The sequence below is a fragment of the Pollachius pollachius genome (genome assembly GCF_949987615.1).
Source record: "Pollachius pollachius genome assembly, chromosome: 12".
NCBI lineage: Eukaryota > Metazoa > Chordata > Actinopteri > Gadiformes > Gadidae > Pollachius > Pollachius pollachius.
The window spans coordinates 13,897,922-13,908,894 of NC_136945.1; the positions used below are offsets into that span (position 1 = coordinate 13,897,922).

A 10,973-nucleotide genomic window follows, 5' to 3' on the forward strand; every position below is an offset into this window, starting at 1 on the left:
TGCCTTTCAGTAATAGTATGATTATGTGTGAATATATACCCATACTAGAGATTTAAGGGTTTTTGTAAGGGTCAATAATTGTACGTTTTTTTTTGTAGCTAATGTCCAACGACCCGAAGCAGCAGGTGTGCTCGGACACCAAGCGAGTGGGCCAGAACATCTCCACCAAGTCAATCGGCTCTGACAAGAGGCAGAACATAACAGCCACGTACAAACACAGAGAGGGTGCGCACACACACACGCGCACACACACACACACACACACACACACACACACAAAGTAAACCACAAAATGACCAAAATCCAATAAAGAACATTGTACTCATGTCACTTCCTGTGTGGTTCTCCAAACAGGAACTGAATTGGAGAGGAAGACCTTCAAGCATGCCATCACCAGGGATTACTCACTGGAGGGGCATACCCGGCACAAGATCAGCTTCGGCCCGGAGGGCCTTAGCACCGAAGCAGAGGAGGAGGAGCAGGAGAATGCTGAGGGAGGAAGGAGCATAGGGAACGGGGGGAACGGGGAGATCACCGTGGAGGAAAATGTGGAGGAGAACGCTGTTGTCCCAACTGCGCCTCTCCCTCAGATGGTGGTGATGCAGATTGAGGAGGTACGCCGTGACATCACTTCCTGTCGATGACTTGGTTTTGTCCAACTATCCTGCCCACAGATTTCCAGTAAGCCCCGGTCACCTGGATCATGTTGTTGATGTCTCTGGGGGGTGTGTGCAGGCATCGACGCCGATCAGTGGGCAGGACGTCCATCTGAAGTTGACCCTGAGCAGCGGGGACCAGGTGCCCAGATCTCTGTCTCTGCGGGTCAACGCCCAGACCATGCTATACACTGGCGTACCGGCCGCCAACGTCCTCACCAAGATAGAAGAACACACCCTGCAGCCTGGACGAGGTAATCCACGCACACACACGCACGCACGAACGCACACACACACACACACACACAGCGGTTGCTTTATCTCAGTTTCATATTGTTTCTCATTTTGTTTCTGTTACAGTCCTTGCCTCCTTGATTTATCTCCCCCAGCTCTGTCCGTTGCCCTGGTGATCCCGTTCTCGGTGTACGGTGAACACCTGTTTGACTGTGACAGTATGAACGTTTCTGTGTTGGCCACGGACCAGAACCACCCAAAGCTGGTGTACCTAGCCGAGAACAACATAGTCCTGCAGGATCCTCCCATCTCCATCACCGTGAGACACACACACACACACACACACACACACACACACACACACACACACAAATACACACACCATGGTAACACAATACAGTGTCATCAAAAACAAGTTGTAGTGAAACAGACAGCCACCCACAGACAGGTATGGACAGGAACATATGATTTGTCAGAGGGAAGCTAGGGAATATCTATTTGAATTGTTGACCCAAGTAGCTGTGGAATGTCAGACATCTAGATACAGGTTGGCACAAGTAATGTCGGTGCCTTACACATTGTAGCCTGGTGTTGGCTGCACTTCAGTTGAGCTCATTACATGAAGCAGTGCTGTTTCTATAGTAACGGGAACCTGTTCAGGTCTGTGGTTTGGATTGATTGGCTGTTTTGTGTGTTGAACACCACTCACACATCAAACACATTCAACACCTTGCCTGCCTTTTGTCTGGAATGATATATTATGAGACATGCACTGTTAAAGCACTCTAACAGGCCACAATACATTACAGCTCTCAAGCTCTCTGCAAGTTGACCTACAGTTCAATGTACCTGCCATGGGAGTTCATTCAGAAGTTAACAACACAAAGGTTATTTTGAGGTCTCGGCTGCAATGTTAAGCAGCATTCTCTGGTAAGCAAGCCAAGCTTCTGGTTGAGGGAGCTGGGGGCAGGGCAGTGTAGCGGTCAGGGTGTGTGTCTCCAGCCCAAGTCAAAAGGTTCTGGTAGAACCCCAATTTCGTCAGTCTACCTGAAGGCATGCTAGGTCAAGATGCCCTCAACTCTACCTGGCCATCCAAGATGATCGGATGAAAGGACTGAATGGTTACTATAATATAACAGGTATTGGTCATGCTCCATGTCAAAGTATGACCATAGATATTCTGAGAAATGACTGTTACTGTTAACCGGTATGGTTCCTTTTCTCCGTAAGGGACAGAGATAGGCCCTGTGGCTGGTTGTGTGTAGCCCGTCCACATGGATTTAAGTGTAAGGATGGGGATAAGTACTGTAACTGCTATGTATCTACTTATGTTCCAGGTGAAAGGCGTGGCTTGGCTTTACCACCAGCTGGAAGTAGATGTGGCCTTCAGCAATCCCATACAGGAGACCCTACAGAACTGCTCTTTCCATGTCAGTGGCAGCGGCCTGCTCATCAACCCTGTGGAAGCGAGGTGTGTGTGTGTGAAAGATATTCACACAATCATCTGTTCATATGAAATGTCCCTTTGATGTATGATGTCCATATCTAATGTACTTAGAGTATGCATTTTTTGCCCACTAGTTCACCATTATTTTTCAGTTGACCATTTTTCAGCCATTTAGCTTAACAGCTAATTGTTTTCGTATTATATATTTATTAAGTAGCATGTGCTGCAAGATGCCTACAGGCAGGCTCGGGTTTGAACAGAGAACCTTTAAGATAGAAGTTTAAGGCCCTTGGATATATAATAGGTTTACGTTGATATAGCAATGTGTCTGATGTGCATCTGATGTTTTTTATATGAATGGCTTATACCAGTTTATTTATAATAACCATGTGTTTTTGCGTGTGTGTGTCTTTTGCCCAGTTTACCGGACCTGAAACCCGGTCACCGCATACGGTTAGTACTTTCCTTCACGCCGTACAGGATTGGAAAGAAGACCCTGGTGGTGGATTTCGATTGCTCCACTTTCAGGGATGTCAAGGCCAGCGTCACCATCGACGTTCGACGACATTAGGCTAGAACACTCCATTACCATGGTGACGAATTCTGGGACCCCAGCTAAAGAGAAAGATGAATCTTGATGAATCTAATTAAGTGCTGTTCTGCATAACCTTAATCATTTAAGGGGTAAACATTACCCTACATAACCCTATTGTTATACTGAGGATTTATTCTTTCTTTCTTTATTATTTCCGATATAATATTCACAAATCAACAAACTTTTTCTTTAAATATCAACAAACAGATATAATTTAAACTTATTGAGATTCAACAGTTTTAGTTTGAAACCCGCTTTGTATATTTTCATGTCTATATTATACCTAGATATTTAATATTTCCTAGAAACAAGAAGCCCTAGGACCTAGAAACATAATCTTTCTCCCATACTTGAAGGGAGAGATACATCTTTGACATCCACGCGTTCACCTTTTTTAAACGTCTTTATGTTTTTTAAAACATATTTTCAACCTCACTTTGCACTACAGCACTCTGGAGAGAATGCATTTTCTAGTTTGCTTTTGCTGTTCAGTTGTGTTTACGATTCATTGTATTCAATGTTATTAAAGAGGTTGTATGGGATTGCTCTATTTTCGCTTTGTTTCTTTGTCCTTGAGTTCAGTAAAAATAGTTTTAAGCCGCAAACCTTTGCAGGAACCAGATAAAGAACTAAATAAAGTTCTGAGGACATTATTTTACCCCCAGATAGAGTAATGCTAGGCAGGACTTTTAAAAGGTTCAGTAACCTCGGGGGGTAAACATTTCTGATTGGTGGAAAATCGCAGCAGATTATCTCAGCCAACTTCAGCCGCAATACTATGGAATGCCATTTGATGAAATACTCCATAAATAAATATGGCTATGAAATATATAAATTAGGGACTCAATATATTGAAATAAATACGTTTTTCAAAAGGATGCCATATTCAATTCATAATAACACATCCATTATTGGATGTGATTATTTATTCCATTGCCTTATTTGTTTATTTAATTCCATGCAAACCTACAGTTTATTTATTCTTTTGGTATTCTAGCTTAGGCTAGTGTGTCTAGGCTACACTACTTTACACATGGATTCATTATCAAACTCCATAATAATTAAATAACCTAAATAGGCCTACATAGGGAATTTTGATGAAAGTACGGAGCACTTGCTCATATTAACCGGCTATATGAGGTTGAGGGTTAAATATTCTCCACCGCCTCGATACTTACTGGAAAAAGCCGCACATTCGTAAATGATAGTGGACGCGATTGTTGGTCCGATTTTTCGCTCAGTATGTCACGCTTGACTTGTTAATGTCTTTATTCGTTAAGTCTGTGAAGTTTAAGGACCTCAAAGAGCTGACCTCGGCGGTTCTTTACACCGCGGTGGAAACGCAGCCCACAATGGCCCCTAATGAAAGTCCAATTAAATGTAGTTATTGGGACTTTAGTTGAATCGCGGCTTTAGACCACCATCGTGTGGCTAGAAAAAATAAGCAGCACAATAGGCCTATATCAAGTTTAGGAGAACAATACGTTTCGATTTTCTTAAAAGAATTTCTAAAAAACGTTGACACGTAATAAAAATGTATCGCATACAATATTGACGTTTGACTTTTTTTATTTTTATAAAATAACTATTCTGAATACCCGCGATACTTGGCGTTTGACCGCGTTGTTCGGCTTTTTCTTCTGCGTGGTTACTCGGGAATTGAAAGCGAAGCTGCGAGGGCTGAAGTTTATCCTCCGCCCAGCTCACTGTAGAACTTACGAGAGACGACCACCCCTTCCCTTTCCGCATTCAAGAAACCAGAAGAAAGCGTGTGTCGGTCTGACATGAGCCGGGACAGGAGAGAAAGAATACCACAGCACAGGACAACATAAAACACCTCGCATTTGTTGAAGCTGTCGCTGTGGACCTGACTGAAACGCTTAGCATTAGCTTTAATTTAAAGACATCAGTAGAGACTAGGTAGAGTTGTACTCGTTTTTGACTTACTCCGTGGAAGACTGCAGCCGGTAAGTGACCGTATTGTACTAGCAGGGACTAGCGCTACTGGTTAGCATGCTAGCTAGCTGTACAATGTGCTAGCTAGCCGCCGGTGCTCTTAACAAAACGAGACCGGCAATAAACATGTATGAGTCGTGTCGCATCTGCTGCGAGTTATAATGTCTTCACAATAACGTGATTATATAGACATGCAGGTGTCGCACAGGGATACTTTTAAAGGGAATTCTGTCCAACTACCCCTTTAACGTCCATTCAAATTAGCCTAGGGTTGGATATTTACTCAACCCAACGCAGCAACGCTGCTCTATATCACTATTTGATTAGCTTGTATGTTATAGTAACATCTTGTACAATAACATTGTTACCAAGTCAAGTAGTTATTTTCTTGGGTGACTAATTCTTTAAATCTATTAGTCTTATGTTTCAGCTGAATCCCTCGGTCTAGATCGGTATAACCGTTCAATGTGAATAAATGTGGATCTTGTGGTATTGAAATATCCCCCCTGGTATTCACTTCTGACGGTAGGCTGAGAAGATGCCCCCCAGATGCAGGTGGTTGGAGCTGAAGCAAGCAGGGAATGAGAGCTTCAAGAAAGGACAGTACGGAGAGGCGTCAGAGCGTTACAGCCAGGCTATCAAAGAATTTGAGAAGTCAGGTGGGTTTGTTTCTGCTGATCAGGTGATGTTTCATGTTTTTATCAGTGGATTAGGGTTGTTGGAAAGTCTAGTAGCAGCTATGCTATTAAGATGGCTCTGTTATGGGTTGGTTTACCGTCATCTTTATTTGTCTGACATTTGTCTCCCTTCATACACCATTTTATGTGAATGGCAAGATAGCATTTGGTCATTGAACAAACATTTTCTTCCTGTGCAGGCAAGAAGGGCCCAGAGGACCTGAGCATTCTCTACTCCAACCGGGCTGCCAGCTACCTCAAGGATGGAAACTGCAGCGAGTGTGTGAAGGACTGCAACATGTACGTACTCACAGGCTTTCTCCTAGTCCAGTCCGTGTTCTCTCCTAGTTCACATCTGTCTGTCTCAGTTGAACTAGTCTTCCTGTCTTTCTCTTGGACTTGTCACTATCTGCGATAAACCAGTCTGCTGGTTATGTTTAGTTTGGTACGACGCCAGTAAGAAGATTTTCCAATTCATTCTTCCAATTCATTCTTCCATACTTTGAATGCATATAACCTGTGATTTGTTATCGTTCCATCCTGGTTGCAGGTATCCTAGGCTGCAACTAACTCCGTTTATTTCTGGTTGCAGGCTTCAAGAGCTGTTTGGCTCCTAAAAGCCTTCCTGGTTGTTGTAGTTTTCTCGGGCTGATGGCTTCGTATTGACTAGGTTCCATTGTGTATGCAGGTCTCTGGATCTGGTGCCATTTGGGGTGAAGTCCCTGCTGAGGCGAGCGGCTGCCTACGAGGCCATGGAGCGCTACAGGCAGGCCTACGTGGACTACAAGACCGCCCTGCAGGTGGACTGCAACATCCCCGCCGCACACGACGGAACCAACCGGTAGGATTATTTACCATTTAGTTCAACTATACAGCAGATTGTATCCAAGGAGACTTGAGGTGAATTCAGATATACGTCATTAATGAGCAGTGAAGCAGTGTCTTGCTCAAAGATGCCTACAGGTATGGCCAGGGGGAATTGAGCCCAGGAACATTTCTAAAATAATAAAACTCAAACAAATAATGTTTTCATAAAAATACTGTCATTTGGCACATGAAGTGTTGAACAATAGATGAGACATTGTATTAAGTGTGGTGTTGTCCTCTTTGTCTGGTGTCCCAGGATGACAAAGGTTCTGACAGAGATGGACGGGCTGGCGTGGAGGGAGAAGCTGCCAGAGACCCCGGCGGTACCGATGGAGGTCCGAGAGAGGCTGGCCCAGCAGGCTAGACAGAGCTCCAACACCCCCAAACAGCAGCATAACGGAGCTAGGGACGTACCTGGTACGCAGTAAACACACACCTAATCCATGTCCCGCTATTAACTGCCCTGCCAAGGCAAATGCAGTATCTATGTCAACGGGGAAACTCAGAAAAATGACTTTTTTTTTTTTTTTTTTGGACCACCCAACCAATTGTGTTGTAAGTAGTTGCGTGGAATACTATCAATAAACAATGACTCCATAAGTAATTTTTGCCCTGAAGAAATCCTCAATGTTTTTGACATGACCCCTAAAAATACAGATACTTAAGCGCTGCCTTTGTATAACTATGAATTGCTATATATGGGCAGTACAACAGCAACGTGCAGTAACTCGTGTTTCAATTCCGATATCTTGTTTTTTTATGTCTTTTTTTCATCTATTACTACATTCCATTTGTTTTTAATTGTTTATTTTAGATGCCTATGTATTTGAATAGCCACTTAAATGAAAGTAGCGATACGTAACATTTCACCTAGCTCGTACCTTAAAATTACTATTAGTCAATGCTGATCGATGGTGGTTTAAATATGTTAATAAAATCACTTCCTTATTCTACAAATAAAAATGCTGGGCGCTCCATACCTCTCTCTTCGTTCTTAAGATTCGTACCTTTGTCACTCCAAAACCCCTCCCACTCGTGCCACCAAGGCCAATCGAGCTACACTATGTCATGGCAGACATTTGTCGACGGAACACGGTTATTTAGTTTTTTGGAATTCTGAAATTCTCCCTCCGATTACCTGCACATTGCGACTTTAAGTTAAAGTTGAAATAATTAACTAGCTTGTAGCTTAAAATGACCTGGACATGTATGCAGTCAATGTTGATCGATAGTGGATTAAATAATGTTAATGAAAAAATCACATCCTATTTTTTACAAATAAAGGCTGGCCGGCCAAAATCCTTTGCTTACATGGCATGTTGACCTGCCATGTTTCTACAATGGCACAGGGAAGGGCAATGGCCCTGGAGAGGACACTTTATTATCTTCGGATCGCTATCTTACTAGTAAGATATGACCTATAGTTTTACAGACAAATTGGCGAAATACAGTGCATTCTATTGAGGAATCACTTGACACCTGGGTACTCCATGTCTTGGACAATGAAATCATTTTTGAAGTACTAACTGGCACCTTAGTCATAACTGAGTCATAACTCATCTTTGCCAAGAAGTCGTAGATAAGGTTTGGTTTTGTATGGCAAAATATCTTAACTCCAACTCTCCAGATATGCTATAGCTACAAAGACGGTCATTTGTCACCCTCTTTATCTCGCTCCTCTTTCTATGCCTCGGATGCATGCACACTTACTATTACAAGCCAAGTCTTTCTGTCTCGGATCAGTCAGACTGTACGACTGCATTTATGACTTATAGAAGTGTGTCGCTCAAATATAATTTGTTTAATGATGCTAATATATGCCCAAGATGATAATGGGAATTTGCTATACAATTTTTAGATGCATTTAAAATGAATATTCTGTATAGAACCGAATGTAAGGAACAGTGCATCGGGAACATTTCACGGAACCAGTCTAGTCAGTCTACCAATGACGTGCTGCCTAAAAAAGGTTTTGTTTCCCAAAATCCACCTTTTTCTTTCTCCCCTCCTTAGCTCCTAGTCAGCAGGATGTGCGCAAGGCCCAGGTTCTGAAGGATGAGGGGAACGCTCTGGTGAAGAAGGGCCAGTACCAGAAGGCTGTGGAGAAATACAGCCAGAGTCTGAAGCTCAACCCCACAGAGATCACCACCCTCACCAACAGGTCTGTTCCTTCTACCGCCGTCCCTCTCGCCATGAGGCCTCTCCTACACCTCCAGGTCTTCTGAATAGCGCCGCCCCTGTAAGCGCTGCATGGAAGATATGCAAAGGGAGCGCGCTGGCGTAGCGCCACTTCTACATTCTGTATTGAGAACCCTGCGTCCATCCTGATTCTACACCTCTATCGTCCTTCCCTCTACACCCGTTTACCCATCTATTTACCTTGTTCTTCACTCTGTTACTCTCTCTCTCCCTTGCTCTGGTTTGACTGAATCATTCTATGGTGAAAAATGGCTCCTAACGTGTGTGTCTGTGTGTGTGTGTAGGGCTCTGTGCTACCTGTCAGTGAAGCAGTTCAGGGAGGCGGTGAGGGACTGTGATGAGGCTCTGGTGATGGACGGCAGCAACATCAAGGCTCTTTACAGGAGGGCCCAGGCACACCGGGAGCTCAAGGTGACAAGGACCTCATGATCATAATAGGATGGCATTATTCTGCATTCCTCCATTCAGGTTGACCGCACCACCTGGTAGGCTGGTAGGATGACGCTCCCCCTTCTGATGTCACAAATGGACATGGCTACACAGTCTCACATCTGGTGGCACAAATATATAACATTAATCGCTGCAGATGTTGTTTAGAGTGTAAGGCTTTGAGGACCACGGTTTAATGGTTCTGCATGGTCTTTTAGGACAGCAAAGCGTGCATGGAGGACCTCAACAGGCTGCTGAGAGTGGAGCCCAAGAACACGGCCGCACTGAACCTGCTGCAAGAAGTCCAGAAGAAGAAGTGATGGCTCTCCAAGAAGGTGGAGGAAGTGGAGACAATCATGTGACTGCCTTGAGAGGGGGGGGAGGAGATTGAGGAGGAGGGACGTTTGGCTGGGCAGGGACATGATTGGTCTGTTTAGGAGAACAGAGCAGGGTTACTGCCTTCCCTTGAACGCATGTTGGGAATTCTTCAGCGTTTGTCCGTTTTGAGTTGAAACGAGCGTAGCCGTGGCTAGTTCAGCTGGCCTCTGTTTTTGAATACTGACGGGACAATCGTCCGTTTATCTTTGGTCCAGTGTCTTCACAATGGCCCAAGGATGAACAGCAGAGTTTCCAGCTGCCTCAACAAATCACTCCCCTCTGCCACCCGAGCCTTCAGTATGAGTTTCTGAAAATTAAGTTTTGCGGAGATATTTGTTGTTTACTAGTATTTATGAATGTTAATGACACTCACATACCAATAGTTCTTAAATAACTTTCAACCAACTTCTTTAAATTCATTTCCTCCTGCCTTTGCTGTTAGGTTAACAACTCATCAGTTACAGGGATTATTATGGTCTGTAAACCTGTTTTCATGTTCCTGGGTTGACTTGGATGTTGGGTGTGATGCCCTCGAGGATATCCTGGGTGTTTTCTTAGACCTGACTAGCTGGCTAGTTTCTGATTGGCTTAGACTGGTTTTGTGTGATGTTATGCTAAGTCACATCACATGCACTTAAGTGAGCCGATCAGAAACGCATAAAAAATGTATTTGCTTGCTGATACTAATGTGGTTTGATCTGTTTTTTTTGAAGGCTGTACCTAACAAAGCAGATGAACACGATTCAGAGCATTGGTTTCACTGTGAAGGATAAGATCTCACTTTCTGCTTCCACGTAAGAGCAACAGCACTCCACTTGGTTTCTAGTCATCAAGATGACCTCCCACTACGGGATGTTTTTTAGTTACATCCGGTTAACTTCAATGCCTCCCGGTGACTTCAGCACATGGTTCTGGGATGATTTGGAGGTGTTCTGCGACTCCTTTGTCCTCCAAAGTTCAGTGGACCTCGGAGGAGGAAATCCACCCCACACTTGCAAACTCAACCACTTATCTTTCATTGTTCTTTGGGGATTTCATCATGTCTGATCAATAGCAGCCGTCCTCGGTTTCACGTTTGATGTAATGCATACTGAGGATGTACTGTACGTTTTGCCTGCTTCAAAATACTACAAATGTAATTTAATGGTAACGGTTGACCTGTTTGAATTACCTTTCCAATAAAGTTCTTACTTGGTTCTTTCGTGTTCTGTGAGCCTACCTGAGTATCATATCTGTGGCCTTTGATGATTGATATAAAGCTGTGTTCACATAATCTTGTGTCTCAGCATGTCCTCCATCAGTATGGCTCAGCTAACCCTTCATCAGCCCTCCAGACCAACAAACCTTGGAAAGAATATTCTATTAATACAATCAAAGCTGATCAAAAGCCTACCTCTTTTTCTTTATTTTCTTCAAACCTATAGACATACCCCTGGTTAGGAAGGCCTGTTTATAAAGGAGAGGGACTCTGTCTTGACCTCACCCACTCTCTTGCCAGTCACAATGTCCTTAAAATGGCTGCAGATGAGACGGCC

The 10,973-nt window shown here is 43.7% G+C and overlaps 2 protein-coding genes across 3 annotated transcripts in view; both read left to right on the plus strand.

Moving 5' to 3' along the window:
• Positions 1-3,455, plus strand: part of tgm8 (transglutaminase 8) — a 9,190-nt gene extending 5,735 nt beyond the window's left edge. For both annotated transcript variants that reach the window (XM_079748775.1, XM_079748776.1), the window contains exons 10-15: positions 99-225; positions 355-614; positions 736-910; positions 1,046-1,209; positions 2,228-2,361; positions 2,758-3,455. In XM_079748775.1, the coding sequence (XP_079604901.1) occupies positions 99-225; positions 355-614; positions 736-910; positions 1,046-1,209; positions 2,228-2,361; positions 2,758-2,908 (1,011 nt within the window). In that variant the 3' untranslated portion in view covers positions 2,909-3,455. The remainder of the gene's footprint in view (positions 1-98; positions 226-354; positions 615-735; positions 911-1,045; positions 1,210-2,227; positions 2,362-2,757) is intronic.
• Positions 3,456-4,591: 1,136 nt separating this feature from the next.
• tomm34 (translocase of outer mitochondrial membrane 34) lies at positions 4,592-10,593 on the plus strand. The gene is made up of 8 exons (XM_079748631.1): positions 4,592-4,899; positions 5,418-5,547; positions 5,766-5,865; positions 6,254-6,406; positions 6,689-6,849; positions 8,446-8,593; positions 8,916-9,042; positions 9,279-10,593. The coding sequence occupies exons 2-8, from the start codon at positions 5,427-5,429 to the stop codon at positions 9,378-9,380; spliced, it is 912 nt and encodes a 303-aa protein (XP_079604757.1). The 5' UTR covers positions 4,592-4,899; positions 5,418-5,426; the 3' UTR covers positions 9,381-10,593.
• Positions 10,594-10,973: the final 380 nt, after the last annotated feature.